At 44.4% G+C, this 22,108-nt stretch overlaps 1 protein-coding gene across 1 annotated transcript in view; it reads left to right on the top strand.

Moving 5' to 3' along the window:
* The window catches only part of LAMC1 (laminin subunit gamma 1), a 137,537-nt gene that overhangs the window by 68,624 nt on the left and 46,805 nt on the right, over window positions 1-22,108 (top strand). Inside the window, exons 2-9 of the mRNA XM_056531876.1 lie at window positions 7,231-7,535; window positions 9,859-9,989; window positions 11,834-12,000; window positions 12,976-13,164; window positions 17,692-17,809; window positions 17,896-17,994; window positions 19,107-19,243; window positions 19,556-19,678. Of these exons, the coding sequence (XP_056387851.1) occupies window positions 7,231-7,535; window positions 9,859-9,989; window positions 11,834-12,000; window positions 12,976-13,164; window positions 17,692-17,809; window positions 17,896-17,994; window positions 19,107-19,243; window positions 19,556-19,678 (1,269 nt within the window). The remainder of the gene's footprint in view (window positions 1-7,230; window positions 7,536-9,858; window positions 9,990-11,833; window positions 12,001-12,975; window positions 13,165-17,691; window positions 17,810-17,895; window positions 17,995-19,106; window positions 19,244-19,555; window positions 19,679-22,108) is intronic.

The raw sequence follows: 22,108 nt of genomic DNA, 5'->3' as shown, positions 1-22,108 counted from the left end.
GTTGTTCTTTTCTGTCTGACCACAGGGCTCTCTGCTGACACCTCTGTCTGTCTCAGAAACTGTCCAGAGCAGGAGAGGTTTGCAATGGGGATTTGCTCCTACTCTGGATAGTTCCTGACATGGACAGAGGTGTCAGCAGAGAGCACTGTGGTCAGACAGAAAAGAACAACTCCACTTCAGCAGCTGATAAGTACTGGTAGGATAATTTTTTTTAATAGAAGTAATTTACATATCTGTTTAACTTTCTGGAGCCAGTTGATGGTAATAAAAAAAAAAAAATTAGGAGCATTTATGAAAGTTTGCTTAGGTATGCTATTTTTTTAGTTACCGTAGTTTTTTTTTTAACTTCCATTCTGCTTGCGTGCGACAAATTTACTATATTGTTGCACGGCGTTTAATACATTTTTCGCAGATAAGCCAAAGCGGGATTTTTTTCTCATCTAAGCGAAAACAATAGTCAGTTTCTGTTCGTTAAGCCAAGGTTCGGCTGGAGTATATTTAGTAGGTTTTTAAAGCCTTAGCGACTTTTTTGCGAACGTCGCAGTTGATAAATTTCTGACTATGGCAAATCAAAATTGTAAAAACGCTTATGTACGCCGATTTGAAAAAAAAATGCTTTTCTCGCTCTCGCGGCAGATTGTCGCACGGAAAAAGATGGTGCAATTGCGAATTTTTTGCGACCATTTTATGTGAAAAAACTCTGGTAAATCAGTTGATAAATGTCTGTCGTTATGTTTTTCACCGGAATACCCCTTTAATCCCTATCATGGTGTCCTTTGCAGTCAAGCGTCCTGATTCTTCCCTGGAGACTTATTTGAGTTAATGTTGTAGCGATGGCAGCTAATGGAGTTCATGTGGTTGGATCTAAATAAGATGCATGTGGGCAGCGTGACGTACATGTTGGCCTGTGGCAGAAATCTCTGTGACTAATCTCCTAATGGGGAGAGATAAGAGGAGTCTGTGATATGGCGCCACGTGTGGAACTCTGCTTGTACAATATGGTTGGTTTGTTGCTTTTGATATTATGAGGCCTTAAAGGGGTTATCCAGGAAAAAAACTTTATATATATATATATATATATATATATATATATCAACTGGCTCCAGAAAGTTAAACAGATTTGTAAATTACTTCTATTAAAAAATCTTAATCCTTTCAGTACTTATGAGCTTCTGAAGTTAAGGTTGTTCTTTTCTGTCTAAATCCCCTCTGATGACACCTGTCTCGGGAAACGCCCAGTTTAGAAGAGGTTTGCTATGGGGATTTGCTTCTAAACTGGGCGTTTCCCGAGACAGGTGTCATCAGAGAGGATTTAGACAGAAAAGAACAACCTTAACTTCAGAAGCTCATAAGTACGGAAAGGATTAAGATTTTTTTTAATAAAGTAATTTACAAATCTGTTTAACTTTCTGGCACCAGTTGATATACGGTAGATAAAAAAAAGTTTTTTCCTGGATAACCCCTTTAATCTGTGAATACTAAAATCCCAGCAAATTCACTAGCAAAGAACTTGGTTTTCAGGATGGTAAAAAGAAAAATGGGGGAGGAGGACAGACCTTGAGAGATTTCGGGTGCAGTTGCATATGGTTCTATAGATTTTCCCACAGTCCGTGTCCCATTCCTGCCCCTTTCTCAGCCTTTCTGTCGGTTCCAGCACCTGTTTCATCCCTTCTCTCCCCCTCAGCTCAGTGGAGTGTATGGAATTTTGTTTAGATATTGGACACATCCTGATGCGGAGAGATTTGTTTCCTGTAGCCATCTGTGTCTGTCCGAGTAGCGGGGAGGGGATGGCCCATACCTGCAGGGGGCGAACGTCCAGCCGCAGACATGTGGGGGCGTCCGTGGGACCTTATTAAAATACTTCCACCCTGAACCTTTCTACACATCCCAATAAGTCTGCTCAGCCATTTACAGTCACACTGTAGGCCAGTGTTCCCCAACCAAGTTGACTCCAGCTGTTGCAAAACTACAACTCCCAGCATGCCCGGACAGCCAAAGGCTGTCCGGGCATGCTGAGAGTTGTAGTTTTGCAACAGCTGGAGGCACCCTGGTTGGGAAACGCTGATGTAGGCTAATAGTTTCTTTTGAGTTGGTCACCAGTAGAGATGAGCGAACTTACAGTAAATTTGATTCGTCACGAACTTCTCGGCTTGGCAGTTTATGGCTTTTCCTGCATAAATTAGTTCAGCTTTCAGGTGCTCCCGTGGGCTGGAAAAGGTGGATACAGTCCTAGGAGACTATTTCCTAGGAATGTATCCACCTTTTCCAGTCCACCGGAGCACCTGAAGGCTGAACTAATTTACGCAGGGTAAGTCATAAACTGACGAGCCAAGAAGTTCGTGACGAATCAAATTTACTGTAAGTTCGCTCATCTCTAATTACCAGGATAATCTCAGGCTTCAGAATAGCACACCTTGTAGTAATACAGTCACCACCCCTGTATTGCTGCAAAACTGGACTAATATGCAGTGTATAAGCTGGGCAATATTCCTTGTGGACGGGGTAGTGGCAGCCATGTTGTGCATCACCCAGCTTTCCTAGAAACTGATCTAACCAACATGCCTGATGCCAGAGGTATTGTGCAGCGGCTTTCTACCCATCTTTAAAATACATGCACACTTGGGCAGGTAGAGCGTGTGTATTTATGGGGCAGGCGGGGTTTCACGAGCTGTTGGCCTAACAAATGCTGGGAGTTGTAGTTTTGCAACAGCTGGAGGCACCCTGGTTGGGAAACGCTGATGTAGGCTAATATAGTTTCTTTTGAGTTGAGTTGGTCACCAGGATATCTCGATTGCTCGATCGATTGCTATGTTCAGAAGGGGCAAATTCACAGCAGATATTCCAATGTTTTCATGCACATGGAGTACAGTACCAGAAGATTGTATGAGATTTTAAAGGGGTACTCAGCTGGAATAAAAATAAATCAACTAGTGCCAGAAAGTTAAAGGGGTAGTCCAGTGGTGAAAATGTATCCCCTATCCTAAGGATAGGGGATAAGGTTCAGATCGCGGGGGTCCGACCGCTGGAGACCCCTATGATCTCTGTACGGGGCCCAAGCTCGCTGGCTAGATAGCGCGTGTTAACCACCGCACGAAGCGGCGGCCGACACGCCCCCTCAATACAGCGCTCCGGCTCTGCCATAGTTGTATTGAGGGGGCGTGTCAGCCGCCGTTTAGTGCGGATGTCAACACGCCCCCTTGCCGCGGGCTGTCGGGGCCCCATACAGTAGATCGCGGGCATAGGGGATACGTTTTTCACCACTGGACTTCTACTTTAAACAGATTTGTAAGTTACCTCTATTTAAAAATCTTAACCCTTCCAGTACTTATTAGCGGCTGTATGCTCCAGAGGAAGTTCTTTTCATTTACAATTTCCTTCCTGTCCAGCCACAGTGCTCTCTGCTGACACCTCTGTCCATTTTAGGAACTGTCCAGAGTAGCAGCAAATCACCATAGCAAACCTATCCTGCTCTGGACAGTTCCTAACATGGGACAGAGGTGTCAGCAGAGAGCACCGTGGTCAGACAGAAAGGACATTATTAGAGAAAAGAACTTCCTGTGGAGCATATAGCACAGCGTTTCCCAACCAGAGTGCCTCCATCTGTCGCAAAACTTTTGCAACATCTGGAGGTGCCCTGGTTGGAGAATGCTGATATAGCAGCTGATAAGTACTGGAAGGATTAAGATTTTTTTAATAGAAGTAATATACAAATCTGTTTTAACTTTCTGGCACCAGTTGATGAAAAAATAACAATAATAATAATAAAAAAATGTTTTCCAGTGGAGTACCCCTTTAACAAGTACTCTGTGGAAGCCATGCAGAAATAAACTTCTGGTGCAGATAGTAAATCTTACTGTAAACTACCCATAGCATTTATGCCCCTTGTCGCTGTACCCTTATAGTAGTAAAACTATGTTCTGCCCCAGCTTTTGCATTATCTGTGGGAGTTGTTTCGGCACAAATAAGCCCCACAAAAGCCTATAATTACACCCTTAGATAAGGTGATTCTTCAAAGGGTTGCGGTCAGTCACCCATGAAGGTAGTAAAACTACATTGCACATCCCTTCTGGCTCAGGTGGAATTTGAAGCCTCCATAATATATTATAGCAGTTTTTTTCCCAACCAGGGTGCCTCCAGCTGCTGCAAAACTACAACTCCCAGCATGCCCGGACAGCCAAAGGCTGTCCGGGCATGCTGGGAGTTGGTTTTGCAGCAGCTGGAGGCCCCCTAGTTGGGAAACACTGTATTATAGGGTTATAAGTCGTGTGGCACGTTGTTCCTCTTTGAACATTAAAGGGTAACTCTCATTAAAATAAATGTTTGCTATTGAACTCCTTATGGTAAATTATAAAAAATTCTAATATACTTTGCTTAAAAAAAATTATGTTTTTAATGTTTTATTTGTGCTTAAAAAAGCTCAAGAGCTTTTTCCCTCATCTTATACACAGACTTAGGACCGAGGTCCAAACACAGGAAGTGCAGCCTGGAGTGCTGAGGGGGGTGTGTCCAGCCTCATCCAATCATAGCTCCTCTCACACTTAACTGCCATATGCTGTTGGTTGGACACACCTCCCTCAGCACTCCAGGCTGCACTTTCTGTGTTTGAGCTTCGGTCCTAAGTCTGTCTATAAGATGGGGAAAATGTGCCCTTGAGCTTTTTTAAGCACAAATAAAACACAGAAAACGTCATTTTCTTTAACCAAAGTATATGAGAAATCATTATTTACCATAAGGAGTGCGATAGCAAAAATTAGTTTTAATGAGAGTGACCATTTAAAGACAAATTAGTTACACATTGGGCATCTCTACTTTCCAATGTATAACTGGGGCTCAGATGTAGCAGAGTGACAATTAGGTTGGGTTCACACCACGTTTTTGCGATACAGTTCCCGTGTGCGTTTTCGATTTGAAAACCGTATGCATTGACTCTCCATTGAAAACCGTATGCCAAAAGATGCATCAGGTTGGGTCCATTTAGCATCCTGTACGGTTTTGTTAGTGTTTTTTTCCCCGCCCCCAAAACCGTAGCCTACCACGGTTTTTGGTCTGGGTGAAAAACCGTATACCCTTTTTTATTTTATTTTTTTAAACATGGGAGTCAATGGGAACTGTATGTGCGTACGGTTCCATCCAGTTTGCACCATACGGTTTTTGACTTTGCAGGGTTTTTTTCTTTTTGGAATTTCAATCAAACAAGTGAAACTTTATTCATAATGGAGTAAAATGTATATATATATTTTTTCTCAACGCATGCAACCGGACATCATTTTTCAAACCGTATACGGATAAAAATTTGTACACAAGTTTCGATACAGTTTAGTCAGGTTTTGAGGAATCCGTTTATCAAAAACCTGATACGGGAACTGTATTGCAAAAACGTGGTGTGAACCCAGCCAAAACCGGACCGCCGTTACCGTGTACAACCAAAAAAAAAAAGAAAAACTGGTACGGTTTCATGTTTGTCCTTAATTAAAGTTCTTCTTGCTCTATTTGTGGGAAGAACTTTCGGCGTGCACTGCGCATGTGCAAACTGCAAAACCGTATTGTGCAAACCGGATGGAACCGTACGCACATACGGTTCTGTACGGTTCCCATTGACCACCGTTTAAAAAAAAATAATGGTATATGGGTTGTATCCGGTTTTTCACCTGGACATAAAACCGTAGTAGACTACGGTTTTGTGTACGGGGAAAAAAAACGGATAAAACCGTAAATGGTGCAAAACGTACACAACCGGATGCTACGTTTGGCATACGGTTTTCAATGACCTGTCTATACATACGGTTTGCAATACGGTTCCATACGGTTTTTACACACAAACCGGATACGGGAGCCGTATTGCAAAAACGAGCTGTGAATGCAGCCATAGTCAGGATGACCAGGCTGTGATGGCACGGTGTGAGTGGCGGGAGGCGCTGGCGTGGCGGTGTGCTGTGGATGTGCCTCCCATAAGCTAACAATGAAGCAGCTGGTTTGCAGCTGTGCTCTGCACCCTGGGAACCTTCGTGCCGGACAGTTGTTCCAGATGTTCTGTGAAATAATTGCGTGGGGGGGCGGCGGCGTTTCTCACTGACATTCTGTCTGTATCTCTCATCTTTCATTTGTTCCCCTCGCTTCTTTTATTTCATGTGTCTTTCGTAAGCATTCTTTGTCCTTTACTCATTTTCCGAACCTCTTGTTCTAATGAGCAGGGAAGTGTCTGTCTGTCGCACACATCCCTCATCCTCAGCACTGGTCTTCATTACCCACAATGCCTTGCCTTTAGTAGCAAGGAGGTTATGAAACAATCTTTAATATGTCGTCTCCCCGAGTTTTTCAGCACGACTTTTCATTCTGAAAACGACCCCCTCGGCTTATAATCTCCACCTGTCAATCCCTTCTCAGTGGTCTTCAACCTGCAGACCTCCAGAGGTTTCAAAACTACAACGCCCAGCATGCCCGGACAGCCATTGGCTGTCCAGGCATGCTGGGTGTTGTAGTTTTGAAACCTCTGGAAGTCCGCAGGTTGAAGACCACTGTGGCCTTCGTCATCATCCAGCCCCCCCCCTTTTTGTTTTGTACTCACCTCCCCTCGGCGTGAAGTTAGGGTGATCTGGTCCGGGCCATCTATGCTACAGGGACCGTCCGGTGGGGATGGTTAGTCATTGCGGGCTGTCCATTTTCATCGGGGGGCTGTCCTCTTCTCCGGCCCCCTTCTCCGGCCCCGGGCTAGTGACTTTGCCTTGACGACGACGTACAGGGATGTTGCGCATTAACGTCCCTGTGCGTCGTAGTCAAGGCAACGTCACTAGTCGGGTTCAGGCCCGAAGTGCGGAGAAGAGCCAAGCCCCCCCCCCCCCAAGAGGTTTCATAACTACAACTCCCAGCATGCTCGGACAGCCGATGGCTGTCCAGGCATGCTGTGAGTTGTAGTTTTGCAACATCTGGTGGTCTGCAGGTTGAAGACTACTGATGAAGGGATTGACAGGCGGTGATGATGAAGGGGGGGGGATGATGATGGGGGTCTGAATGATTACATGGGGGGATGATGTATTTCCCACCCTAGGCTTATAGTCGAGTCAATAACTTTTCCTGGGTTTTTGGGGTGAAATTAGGGGCCTCGGGTTATATTCGGGTCGGCTTATACTCTAGCATATACGGTATAATGGATCTGACATGTGCTTTGTTGGAATTTTTTTGTATCTGACAACCTTCTTCACACCATTCATCGTTCTCTTTATTCTTTTATAGGGAAATCCTTTGATATTACCTACGTACGCTTAAAGTTCCATACCAGCCGCCCAGAGAGTTTTGCCCTATACAAGCGCACACGAGAAGATGGTCCGTGGATCCCCTACCAGTATTACAGTGGCTCCTGTGAGAATACGTACCAAAAATTAAACCGAGGCTTCATCCGCACCGGAGAAGATGAACAGCAGGCTCTGTGCACCGATGAATTCAGTGACATCTCACCATTGACAGGCGGCAATGTTGCTTTCTCTACTCTTGAGGGCAGACCGAGTGCATACAACTTTGACAACAGTCCTGTTTTGCAGGTACCCGAGCTAAGCTGCATTTACTTTGGTCATATACACATATATACATCAGACTCGTTGGACAATCAATGTAAAACAAGCCTAAGCCAGTCTGTGTAGCTACCATGTAAATATACGTATTCCTACAAGTGGAGGACTATACGTTGGTTCTGTTTTTGGTACATTTCAGACACTAGAAGGCCCCGTGTAATCTAAACTTTAACAAAGTTCTTAGAAGTGACACTCTGGGTACATTCACACAGGCAGGATCTACTGAAGTCAATGTCATCTTTTGCAAAAACCTTTCTCGGCTTAGGCTATGTTCACCTTGCTGTTGTGCTCCAGTCAGTTCAGCTCTTTTTTTTTTTTTTTCTTTTGCGAGTCCCGAGTCCCAACGTATTCATTGACTTGAATAGAATTCTTCAGGGGTCCAGTAGTTTATTCCCATGAGTTTCTTTTTACATAGATTGCGTCATAACATGCTGAGTTTTTTCTGATGCAGCTTTGAAATCTGGTTTAAAGCTAAGGCTGCATTCACACTGCGGTTGGAGCGTACGTCTGTTGAATCAGGCTTGGAAGGGGAAAACCGGGCACTAGCATACCTCAGCCGGATTGGTACTGAACTCCATTGACTTTAATGAGCCGACCGGAGTCAAACAGTGACTCCAGTTGGCTCATTTGGAGTCAATGGAGTTTGGCGCCGGTCTGGCTGGGGTACAGGAACCGCCCAGTTTTCCCCTCCCAAGCCGTACGCTACAACCGCAGTGTGAATGCAGCCTAAAAGAGGCCAGTCACTGCTTGATGCAAAATGTGTGTGAATTAAAGGACATCTGTAGTACAATATAACTTATCCCTTATCCGAAGGATAGGGATAAGTTATGGGGGAGCCCTTCTGTGATGGGGGAGCCCTTCTGTGATGGGGGGAGCCCTTCTGTGATGGGGGTAGCCCTTCTGTGATGGGGGGGAGCCCTTCTGCTCCACGGGTGGTTTCTGTCCTCCCTGAGCTCACCTTAGGACACCTGCGTTACGGTTTGACAGGTGTACCGCCCCAGTCAAACTCCCCACCTGCGACTGTTATAGATCGCAGGGGGGTTCGAGCGCTGGGTCCCCCGCAATCTCCTGGACGAGGCTGCAGCAGTCTGCAGGAAGTGCAGTGTCGTCACCAGCAGAAAGCCGCTGCAGACACGCTCCCTCCCTGTATCTCTGGAATACATGGAGGGGGCGTGATGGCCGCCGCATCATGTGGGGAAGGAACGCCTCCTTTCTGGCATACTGCTGCAGCCCCATACAGGAGACTGCGGTGGCCCCTGCACTCGGACCCCCCCACGATCTATAACTTATCCCCTATCCTTCAGATAGGGGATGAGTTATATTGTACTACAGATGTCCTTTTAAGGTTTGTGATGCCACGTCGCAGTAATACAAGGTTAAGTCTTTAATTTCTTCATATACTTTAGGCAGTGAGTGTCACAAGGCTGTGCTCTAAAATAACTGACTGCAACTATGGGCACCCCAGTGTTGCAGATACAGTGGTCCCTCAACATACGATGGTAATCCGTTCCAAATGGACCATCGTTTGTTGAAGCCATCGTATGTTGAGGGATCTGTGCAATGTAAAGTATAGGACAGTAGTCTACAACCTGCGGACCTCCAGATGTTGCAAAACTACAACACCTAGCATGTGTCCGGGCATGCTGGGAGTTGTAGTTTTGCAACATCTGGTGGTCCGCAGGTTGAAGACCACTGGTATTGGAGGTTATACTCACGTATCCCCGCCGCACCGGGCCGTCACCGCTGCCCTGGATGTCGCCTTCCATCGCTGTCGCCGCGTCCCCGGGGTGTCCCCGACTCATCTTCGCTCTCAGTCGCCGCCATCACGTCGCTACGCACGCTCCTATTGGATGATGGGACGGCGTGCGCAGCGATGTGATGACAATGATGGAGAGCGCAGGGAATCCCGAAGAGGACACGCCGGAGCCCCGAGGACAGGTAAGTGATGGTCAGCGGACCACACGGGGCACCGTAAACAGCTGAAGCAGTCTGCGCGGCCGGATAGCCGTTTATGCGATGGCCCCGACATACAAAAGCATCGTATGTTGATTCTGCCTTCAACATGCGATGGCCATCGTATGTTGAAATGATCGTACGTCGGGGCCATCGTAGGTCGGGGGGGGGCACCATTGTACTGCTCTGTAGATACAGCACCTGCACAAAGTCTTCCATCCAAAGATAGGAGCAAAATGTATAGCGTCACTGATATGTATAATTTACTGTAAATATTTTACTAAGGCCTAAGAGCACCTCCTAACAAATCATCTCTACTGTTAACCCTTTTGCCTTGCAGGATTGGGTGACTGCCACAGACATCCGCGTGACACTTAACAGGCTCAATACATTTGGAGATGAAGTGTTCAGTGACCCGAAGGTGCTGAAGTCTTATTACTATGCCATTTCAGATTTTGCAGTAGGAGGCAGGTGAGTTTCCATTCAGTGGATTTACTTTACATATTCTGCAGAAAGATTTTTAGAATATTCTGTTTTAGGAAACCCTTGCATCACCTGTAAAATGACAATCCTGGATAATCCTTTTCTTATTCTCTGCCTCAGCACATTTCTCTGTTGCAGGAATTCCACGGGTGCATGGTGTTACCTATTGCCTTCAATGGGTCTGCAGCAAATCTGCATTAGTGGAGCTTTTACAGATTTGCTGCAGACCCATTAAAGTCAATGGGTAGCAAAATCATCTGAGGATTTCCCACAAGTGTAATATCCACAGTAGATTACTAGAGATGAGCGAACTTACAGTAAATTCGATTCGTCACAAACGTCTCGGCTCGGCAGTTGATTACTTTTCCTGCGTAAAGTAGTTCAGCCTTCAGGTGCTCCGGTGGGCTGGAAAAGGTGGATACATTCCTAGGAAAGAGTCTCCTAGGACTGTATCCACCTTTTCCAGCCCACGGGAGCACCTGAAAGCTGAACTAATTTATGCAGAAAAAGTCATCAACTGCCGAGCCGAGAAGTTCGTGACGAATCGAACTTACTGTAAGTTCGCTCATCTCTATAGATTACATACATGTGATCATACCCTTTTTCATCCTCAAAATAATATGTATGCATAAACGAATAGGATGTTCCCATTCTCTTATCTACACTGTCCTGTCAGTGCTCACAGTATCAGACAGTGTAGTGGCACGCCCTATTTATAAGGGTAATAAGTAACGCCCTGTTGTCAGTGTATTCATTTATATTTCTGGGAAGAGTAAGGCAATGTTCACAAAGCTTATTTCTGAGCAGAATTCTGGCGCAAAATTTAGTGCAGAAATTCGGCATGCGGCAGAGCCCCATGGATTTCAATGGGATTCTGCTCCACTGGGGCACATGGTGGTGCTGATGCTGAAATCCTGATTCTGGCGTCCGCAGAAAGAATTCTGGGGCTTCTGCTGAAAAATGCATTACGGTCTATGGAGACGGCACATTTCCAAGCATTTCTAGGGCCGGAATAATTTGCCGTCTGTTGTCTGCGGAATGTCCACTCGGAAATTTTCCGTGCTAACATTCTGCCATGTGAACATAGCCTAAGAGGGGACTAGTACAATGCAGAGTTCTAGAAATTGATGCTCCAACATTGTTTTATTTAGTGTAGAAATCATGTAGGCCTCATCACCAGCAGATCCTCTTAGTATTTTAGTAGACCCTGGCTGTATGGGGCTTGTATGCTGTGGGTGGTCATTCTACATTATCAAAGTCAACCCCTGTAATTACCAGAAGTCAACCCCCTGTAATGCTTGTAGCCATTTTATTTACGGCTGTTGTGACTGCCGTCATGCCCCCTCCCATAGACTTGCATAGGGGGTGATGTCACACGGGGGCAAAGTCGTGACATCACCATACTCCGGCCCCTTGGTCGCCACCCGGTTGTTTGTGAGCTGGCACCGCGGCATGCAGCTCAAACAGGTGGGTGGCGAATACAAGATTGCGGGGGTCCCCCTTTGGATAGGGGATAAGATGTCTCAGGTCCAGAGTACCCCTTTAAAGCTAGCCTTACATTAAAAGGACCTTCATTCTCTCAATATGAAAATTGCCATTAAAGATCTTCACTATTTTACGGTTTCCTTCTCACGTGTGCAGTAATCCTGCGTTTTCTTCCAGCTTCATTCTTAGATTGCGTAACCTTCTTCTGGATAGTAAATCATAAGAACAGCCTTGTTGTTGGTGTCCGGACACTGGCGAACAAGCCAAGATTTGTAGGGTGTAGTTCCTTTCCAGCTCCTCTGAGTATCGTGTACTTGTGTCATCCAATATCCTTCTGTTGTTTTCAGGTGCAAGTGTAACGGCCACGCCAGCGAATGTGTACGCAATGAGTTCAGCAAGCTGGTCTGTAACTGCAAGCACAACACATTTGGTGTGGACTGTGAAAAATGTTTACCCTTCTATAATGACCGGCCCTGGAGAAGGGCGACTTCAGACAGTCCCAACGAGTGTTTGCGTGAGTATTTTTTTTCCCTTTTCTACCCTATGAATACTAATTTGTTATTCTCTAATTAGAGAAAACCACTATTGTCCATTAACATAAGAGGGATTGTCCAGGATTCGAAAAAGCTGCTCTTTTTCTTGCAAAAAAGAGCACCGCTCCTGTTCACAGGTTGTGTTTGGTATTGCAGCTTGACTCCATTGAAGTGAGTAGGACTACGCTTTAGTACTACATACAAACTGTGGACAGGAGTGGTGCTGTTTTAGCCCCGCCCCCCAAAAAAGCATAATTCTTCTAATCCTAGACAATCCCTTTAAATGGGGGGAATGGTGAGTGGAGACCTCAAACCAGAAATGTATTTGAAGGGAACCGGTTATCACTTTCATGCTGTCTTGATTTATTCGGTTTGGGTATAGAAAAAGTTCTGTCAATCAAGGCAAGTGGGGAAGACTGAAGCCACTTATAACCGTTCTAATGACGGATCATTCAGGCAGCATGAAAGCGACATTTTACATTTAAATACTTATCCCTAAAGCCTGTTCTTTTAGTTCTGTTATGTAATCTTGGGCCTCAACATTTACCTTCGGGAAAGTCTCTGATCAGCTCCGAACACTTTAGATGGTCAGTGGCTTCTGTGAACGTTGGTCTAATGCAGTGTTTCCCAACCAGGGTGTCTCCAGCTGTTGCAAACTTTGGCTGTCCGGGAATGCTGGGAGTTGTAGTTTTGCAACAGTCTGAAGGTATCCTGGTTGGGCAACCTTAGTCTAATATGTATGGCCAATTTTAGACTCTACTTTGTGGATGAGCTAATGAAATACGGACAGGCCCTACTGTCTATATGGTAGCATTACAATCCGCCGTTCTGATCCTACCATATAGAACAACCCTAAAAGATGCCATGCCCCTATCAACATTTTTAGGTTCTATATACAGGCAGACATCTTTGTCATGAGTTTATCCATATTTTTCTATTTTTGTTTATTTTTACAGCCTGTAACTGTAATGGCCGCTCTCAAGAATGTTACTTTGACCCAGAGTTGTACCGCTCTACTGGACACGGTGGCCATTGTTCAGGGTGCTCAGATAACACGGATGGACCAAACTGCGAGAGATGTAAAGAAAACTACTATCGGCAGAATGACGAGGAGCCATGCCTGGCCTGCAACTGTAACCCTGTTGGTACGTATGGCTATTCAACAAGAATCCGGTCCAGTAAAATGTCGGTTTTGCTTAGGACTGAACACTGAGGACAAGCGGGTCTCTGTACACTGAGGACAGGTGGGGCTCTGTACACTGAGGACAGGTGGGGCTCTGTACACTGAGGACAGGCGGGGCTCTGTACACTGAGGACAGGCGGGGCTCTGTACACTGAGGACAGGCGGGGCTCTGTACACTGAGGACAGGCGGGGCTCTGTGCACTGAGGACAGGCGGGGCTCTGTGCACTGAGGACAGGCGGGGCTCTGTGCACTGAGGGCAGGCGGGGCTCTGTGCACTGAGGGCAGGCGGGGCTCTGTGCACTGAGGGCAGGCGGGGCTCTGTGCACTGAGGGCAGGCGGGGCTCTGTGCACTGAGGGCAGGCGGGCTGATTGACAACCAGGAGCCTGTACAGAGCCCTACTTGTCCTGCCCTCACTTCCTGTATTTTTTCTCCGCACAGAGACTCAAAGGCCATATCTGCAGGGACAGCATTTTTTTCACCCAAAAATATAAAAAACTTTAACCAATGTATATTACAAATATAACATTTATCTACATTATATAAAACGTTTTTGCAAACGACAGGTACACTTTAACTGTATATAATTATGTGCTTTATTGCACCTACACTGCCTGCCATCCGTGGCGTTTAGGTGTCTGCTTTACACTGCAGTAATGCTTATCTTCACATGCTTCACTGGAAAACCTCTCCTGGGTCTGAATAAAACAACAAACCCCTTTATAAACACATTGGTTGAGAGCAGACGAGCATCACAGTCCAATGTAAATAAGCATCCTGCTGTCTTCTAAACAACGGGGACCTCACACCGATTATCTGCCTCTTTTGGCTTTGTTCTCTGAGACCTCCTTCTGCATTCCAGCCTCGCGCTCAAAGATCACACGTGTATTTACCTCCATTGTACTGTATGGACCATAGATATTGATAGGCATCTCTACACAGCAATAGGTCATATATGTAGAGAATAATTCGCAAATCTTAATTCGAGCTTTGATTCTAAAGAACTGTTAAAAAAAAAAAAATCAATGTTATCGATCCAAAGTATACCTCTTTGTGAATTACTATTCATTTTAGTCTCTGGAGAAGGCAAGGGAGTGACTCCCCTCCTTGTAAGAAGGTTGATGTTTGTTTTTTGTTTTTTTACAGTTTTATTACATTTTATATGACACATTCCAGCTGTATATACACAATAAAATGGACAGAACCGGCCTTTGTTTTAATTATGAATATAGGCCTTCTACCTAGTGTACAGTCTGATGTATTGTGATAAACAGCCACTCCCCAGGGCCGCGTTCACACATGGTTTACTCCTGACTTTTTTTTTTATGCCAATTTTAACCTTTTGCAATGCAATGATGTTTCCAGCTATGTGTGAACGTGGCTGTGTAAGTAAACATCTGTGTGTATTCTGCTGAGAGAAGAAGCTCCGAGGGGTAATGGTTGGTAATCGGAGTACTCTGTTTGCTCTACAGTTTTACCATTTGATCATTCTTACTGTAAAAAGTATATTATATGGGAATACTCTTTCCTAATGGAAATATCATTGGTGTCTTTAGGTTGTCATTCGGCACTAGTATAGACAGATGAAAGTGCATGGTCTGTGTTTTATCGTCTGTAATTGTCTGCGCCGGTGTTTCCCAACCAGGGTGTCTCCGGCTGTTGTAAAACTACAACTCCCAGCATGCCTGGACAGCCGAAGGCTGTCCAGGCATGCTGGGAGTTGTAGTTTTGCAACAGCCGGAGGCACCCTGGTTGGGAACGACTGGTCTGTGAAAACTGTGTTTTTATGACCGCACTGTCGGCTCTTAAAGGAAATCTGTCACCAGTGTCACCTGCACTAACTAACCTGTCGGTACCGACAGGTAGTGCAGGTGACACTGAACACAATGGTACTTACTAGAGATGAGCGAACTTACAGTAAATTAGATTCGTCATGAACTTCTCGGCTCGGCGGTTGCTGACTTTTCCTGCATAAATTAGATTTTTTCCTAGGACTGTATCCACCTTTTCCAGCTCACTGGAGCACCTGAAGGCTGAACTAATTTATGCAGGAAAAGTCATCAACTGCCGAGCCGAGAAGTTCGTGACAAATCGAATTTACTGTAAGTTCGCTCATTTCTAGTACTTACCTTGTCCCGTTCAGTGCATGAGATCTCCGGTAATCTTTTCCGTTAGCTTAAAGGGGTACTCCGGTGAAAAACTTTTTTTTTTTTTTTTTTTAATCAACTGGTGCCAGAAAGTTAAACAGATTTGTAAATTGAGAGAACTGTCTGCTGACATCATGAGCACAGTGCTCTCTGCTGACATCTTTGTCCATTTTAGGAACTGTCCAGAACAGCATATGTTTGCTATGGGGATTTCCTTTTACCCTGGACAGTTCCTAATATGGACAGAGATGTCAGCAGAGAGCACTGTGCTCGTGATTCAGCAGACAGCTCTTTGTTTCAAAGGAAAAGAATTTCAGTATTGCAGTATTTGCAGTATTCAGCAGCTAATAAGTACAGGAAGGATTAAGATTTTGTAAAAGAAGAAATTTACAAATCTGTTTAACTTTCTGGCACCAGTTGATTTAAAAAAAAAAAAAAAAAAAAAGTTTTTTACCGGAGTACCCCTTTAAGCTTCGGGCCCAGCTTGGGGTATGGGTGGAGCTTAGTGACGTCACAGCTGCCGTTCTCTAGCAGCGGGACCCAGCAGAGAGCAGCAGTGGTGACATCACTAAGCTCCGCCCATGCCCCAAGCAGCTGTTGCTCTCTGCTGGGTCCCGCTGCTAGAGGACAGCAGCGGTGACGTCACTAAGCTCCACCCATACCCCAAGCCGTGCCTTAAGCTAAAAGAGAAGATTACAGGAGATCCCTTGCACAGAATGGGACAAGGTAAGTACCGTTGTCATCAGAGTCACCTGCACTACCTGTCTGTACCGACAGGTTAATGCAGATGACACTGGTGACAGATTTCTTTTTAAAGGGGTATTCCAGTTAAAAAAAACAGGCTCCAGAATGTTAAACAGATTTGTAAATGACTTCTATATAAAAAATCTTAATCTTTCCAGTACTTATCTGCTGCTGAAGTTGAGTTGTTCTTTTCTGTCTGACTACAGTGCTCTCTGCTGACATCTCTGTCTGTCTCAGGAACTGTCCAGAGCAGGAGCAAATCCCCATAACAAACCTCTCCTGATCTGGACAGTTCCTGAGACAGACAGACAGGTGTCGGCAGAGAGCACTGTGGTCAGACAGAAAAGAACGACTCAACTTCAGCAGCAGATAAGTACTGGAAGGATTAAGATTTTTATATAGAAGTAATTTACAAATCTGTTTAACTTTCTGGAGCCAGTTGAGATGAAAAAAATAGTTTTTAACTGGAATACCCCTTTAAGACTATTTCTGTTTTTTTCTTTTTTCTGTTTTTAGTAAACATTTGTATTCCCCATAAAGTAACTGTTCTGGATCTTCTTAAAATACTACATAGTGATGCTTCTCTGTTATTCCTCCTAGTCATTTATCAAAATATTAGAGTACATGTCATTAGGAAAAATGTTTTGATCGGCGGGGGTCTGAGTGTTCATTGAGAACGAACTGGAAAAAGACCGCGCTGCTGCACACTCATCTCCCCCCCGCGTTACTTAATCGAGACTCTCATAGACTTACATAGCGAGTTTGTCTTGCTCACGTTACACAGAGCTGGGAGAGAATGCGCTGAGCATAACCTTCTCCCAGCTCGTCCTCCTGATTGGCAGAGGTCTGATCAATCAAAAGGAATGGCAATCCATTTGGCAATAGACTCGTACATTTCCAGGAGGAATAACATAGGAACTGCATTTACACAGAATTTTAACGATGCGCTCACAGTGCCCTCTGTTAACCGCCCCCAATTTAGGTTCCGTTATTGCTTCTTGTAAACGGATTACAACCGGTTGTAAAATCCCATTGATGTCAATAGGATTTTTATTTTATTTATTTTTTTTTACAATCCTTTCACATATGCTTGCACCCGTCTGCGCTCATTTCCGTTTTCTCCCGTAAAAATAAAGATTGTGCATGCAAAAAATTTTCTCCCGTCCCAAAAAAATTAAGAAAAAACTGATACAGTAAAACATTGAAGTCTATGGAAAATGGATAAGCCCTTAATGTCATCCGTTTGCATCCGTTTTTTTTATTTATTTTATTTTATTTTTTTACTTCTGAGCATGCTCAGAACAAAAATATATATATATATATTTTTTTTTATTAACTGAACAATAACTGATACAAATGGATAACATCCATTTGCATCAGTTATTGTCCCTTTTTAATTATTATTATTATTTTTTTAAGTCTGTTTTTATTGTTGACGGGAGGACAGAACGGGTCTAGACGGTCGTGTGAACGCAGCCTAAGATAAGATACTCCAGCATTGTTTCTGTACAGGAAATGACAGATAATAGACTGGTCCTCTTCTAATCTCCCTGATGATGCTTCTAATTCTTTCTCTGATGTTCTGATTCCCCTTTGCAGGTTCTCTTAGCACTCAGTGTGATAACTACGGGCGCTGTAGCTGTAAACCCGGGGTGATGGGAGAGAAGTGTGACCGATGCCAACCTGGCTTCCATTCCCTCACTGAGGCTGGCTGCAGGTAATAGCCTAACATCAGATGAATGCCAAGGCCTGCTATATCCGTGCATGTTCTATTGGATGGTTATGCATTTTCCTTCTCTTTAGACCTTGCGCCTGTAATGCTGCTGGTAGTACAGATGACTGCAATCTGGAGACCGGACGTTGCAGCTGTAAAGATAATGTAGAAGGCTTCAACTGTGAAAGGTAAGGAAGGGATCCTTGCAGCTCCTAGTATTGTGCAGCATGCACAAAGCAACCATGGTTGATGCTACAAAGTACTGGTCCTGAATCCAGCACTTGAGTATTGCTGGTGCTCCCGTACACGAAGCATGGAGCTGTAGATGACACCAGATATCTACCGCTCCATACAGCTGAGAGCCGGGGTGCCGTGCAGGAGATCACGGGGATCCCAGCGTTTTGGACTCACTACGATTAGATGCTTATCCCATACTTTGTGAATAGAGGAGAAGTTATTCTTGGCTGGATAACTCTTTAAAGGGGGTTATCCAGGATGAAGAAATCGGAGGTGGTTTCTTCCAAAAACAGCGCCACCCCTGTTCTGAAGTTGTGTGTGTGGTATTGCAGCTCAGTTCCATTGAAGTAAATGGAGCCAAGTTGTAATACCACAAACAACCTGAGGACGGTTGGCGTATTTATTTTTTAAATTAGCTCTGTTTTTCTATTACTGGATAACCCCCTTTTAAAGGGGTGCTCCGCCCCTAGACATCTTATCCAAAGGATAGGGGATAAGATGTCTGATCGCTGGGATCCCCGCGATCTCGGCTGCAGCACCCCAGATATCCGGTGAATAGAGCGAGCTTTGCTCCTTGCCGGATGATTGGCGATGCAGGCGGAGGCTCGGGACGCCCTGCTTGTCACGGTCACGTCCCCTCAATGCAAGGCTATGGGAGGGGGCGTGACTGCCGTCACGCCCCCTCCCATAGCCTTGCATTGAGTGGGCGTGACCGTGACATGACAAACATTCGGCTCTGCACCCGACGCTCTAAACAAACGCCGGGTGCAGCAGGGAGATCGTGGGGGTCCCCGCGATCAGACATCTTATCCCTTATATCTTATGTCTAGGGGCAGAGTACCCCTTTAAGGTCTACATCTCCTCTTTTAGAGGCCACTAGATCCCAGCAGGGGTTAAGAGAAGGGTAAAGCCTTCCAGCATTGTTTTATATTTGTTTTTATTTTTTTGTTGTTCCTCCACTTATATTTTAGCAAAATAAAAAATGCATGGAAGGGGATAGGACTTTTCAGTCCACTCCTAGATGTAAGGTTTTGATAAGTGACTTTATTCCTCTTTCTTTCAGATGTAAACCTGGTTTCTTTTACATGGATGCAGCTAATCCCCGCGGCTGCACTCCCTGTTTCTGCTATGGCCATTCCTCGGTGTGCAGCAGTGCCGAAGGCTTCATCGTCGCCAAGATCATCTCCACATTTGAGACCGGTAATTACGTTCTAGGGCCGGGGATTTTGTCACCTTCTGCCTTGTTCTAAAATAAGCAAATTGTTAATAACCCTCTTGTGAGTGCAGCGGCTAGTGTTTCACATTAATACAGGTCACATCCTGGCTACTTATTACGGCCTTATTAGTTGTGGGGCATGTGTTAAGATGCCTTCAGATATTGGATATTTTGTTAGTGGATCCCCTGTGACTGCATAGGCTGCGTTTTTCCATTGCTAATACAAAGGAATAGGAATGGTGAATGGATGAACTTCTACTTTCTCCACTGTAAATGCATGTGATGTCTTTTTTTAGGGACGGACGAGTGGCTGGCACAGCAGAGGGATGGCAGAGAGTTCCCCCTAACCTGGGTGTCTGAAAGCAGCTCGCTATCTGTCACCTCTGAGAGCTACTTTCCCGTCTACTTCATTGCACCTGGTAAGTCTGAAGAAGAACTGTCATGTAATCCATAAGTCTTTCTAATTCCTCACTGTTAATGGTTAGCACTTATATGGCGGCGACCCCTTGCGCAGAAACTGCTTTGTACAATGAAGGAGCTGGCACATTGTGTTGAGCAGGGTTTTACCTCCCCAGCAGTAAAACATTCTTGACCTTATGTAAGGATGTACTGTAACTTCAATAGGTCTCCAGTACTTATTGTTAGATTGTGTTCTAGAATTAAAGGAAATCAATGGAAAACCCTGGTCAGGAGGAGTCATTGTATGCTTCATACTTGTTGGGCCATTGTTTTGGCCAATGTCCTCCATGTTTTCTCAAGGTCATTTAACAGGAAACCCTGAGTAAGTTCTTTACTTAAAGGGAATTTGTTACATTGACTTTGCCGTAATGATAAAGGACTGATCTGCCAGCATTATAGAGCAGAATGAGCAGATAGATAGATATATATTTTTGATTAAAAAAAATTCTAAATAAATTAGAATTTATTCATTTATAGCTCTGCCGTTTGTGATTGTAGGCTTCCTGAAAGGGGTACTCCGCCCCTAGACATTCTTATCCCTTATCCAAAGGATCCGTAGCTGGGGACCCTCCCGATCGGATGCGGCACCCCAAACATCCAGTGCACGGAGCGAACTTCGCTCCGTGCTGGATGACTGACTATATGGGGCGGAGGCTTGTGATGTCACTGCCACGCCCCTGCTTGTGACGTTACGGCCGTGACTTCACAAGCCTCCGATGCTGCACCTGACGCTCTAAATGAATGCTGGGTGCAGTAGGGAGATCGCGAGGGTACTCAGCTTCCGGCCCCCCACGATCAGACATCTTATCCCCTTTCCTTTGGATAGGGGATAAGATGTCTAGGGGCGGAGTAACCCTTTAACCTCTTAAGGACCAGTACGTCATGAGTCTGCTTCCAATCTAGAACGCGGGGCCACTATGCCGGTTAGCTCAGGGAGCTGTTAGGGATCGCCGCGGCCTCCATACTGTCCGATCGCCGAATGACTGCTCAGTGCCCGAGATCCAGGCATGAGCAGCCAAGTTGCAGAATCATCGATCACTGGTTTCTTATGAGAAACCACTGATCAATGTAAAAGATCAGTGTGTGCAGTGTTATAGCTCCCTATGGGAGCTATACATTGGGAAATAAAAGTGGGAAAAAAAAGTGAATAAAGATCCTTTTAACACCTTCCCTAATAAAAGTTTTAATCACCCCCCTTTTCCCATAAAAAAAAAAACCAGTGTAAATAAAAATAAACATGTGGTATCGCCGCATGCGGAAATGTCCGAATTATAAAAATATATCATTAATTAAACCACATGGTCAATGGCGTTCCAAACTTTCGGTCACTTTTTATATCATGAAAAAATGAATAAAATGATCAATAAGTCCTATCATTGCAAAAATGGTACCGTTAAAAACTTCAGATCACAGCGCAAAAAATGAGCCCTCATATCACCCCATACGTAAAAAGGTATAGGGGTCAGAAGATGACAATTTTAAATGTATAAATTTTCCTGCATGTACTTATGATTTTTTCCAGAAGTACGACAAAATCAAACATATATATATATATATATATATATATATATATATATAAGTAGGGTATCATTTTAATCGCATGGACGTACAGAATAAAGAGAAGGTTTCATTTTTACCGAGAAATGTAGTGTAGAAACGGAAGCCCCCAAAAGTTACAAAACTGGCATTTTTTTGTTCAATTTTGTCTCGCAACGATTTTTTTTTTTCCGTTTTGCTGTAGATTTTTTGGTAAAATGACTGACGTCATTACAAAGTAGAATTGGTGGCGCAAAAAATAAGCCATCATGGATTTTTAGGTGCAAAATTGAAAGAGTTATGATTTTTTAAAGGTAAGGAGGAAAAAACAAAAATGCAAAAACCGAAAAAAAAAACGGGTCCTTAAGGGGTTAAGGTTTCCTTACAAGTAACTGGCAGCTATCTTTATGCATGATGATACAGCGAAAGCTGTCAATCACTAAGTTGGCCGCCCACTGGACTCCTAAGCCTAAGAAAGGGACATATTTATTTATCTGCTCATCTCTTCCTGCTCTATAATATAAAGCCAATAGATTAAATAGCATTGATATGGTGACAGGTTGCTTTTAAAATGCTCCATATAGGAATAAAGCAAACAAGCATTGTGTTTTCCTTCAGTCCCAGAACATCCTTTTCCACTAGTACTTGCTTCTCATTATAATTTTGGAACATACAGTCCCTGCTGTGTGAACAGGACAACATCAGATTTTCTGCAGGAAATGAATAAGTGATGAACTCTGTTATCACCATCATCTTCTGTGCTCTGTTAAAAAGTTATTTGTAGCTGGCAGACAAAATATTATATTAAGCGAAAGAAAGGCTGTCTGTGGCCCAGGATGTGGTTTAATTTAGAA

This window comes from Hyla sarda, chromosome 7, assembly GCF_029499605.1.
Source record: "Hyla sarda isolate aHylSar1 chromosome 7, aHylSar1.hap1, whole genome shotgun sequence".
NCBI classification, from domain to species: domain Eukaryota; kingdom Metazoa; phylum Chordata; class Amphibia; order Anura; family Hylidae; genus Hyla; species Hyla sarda.
This window is presented reverse-complemented; position numbering and strand designations above follow the sequence as displayed.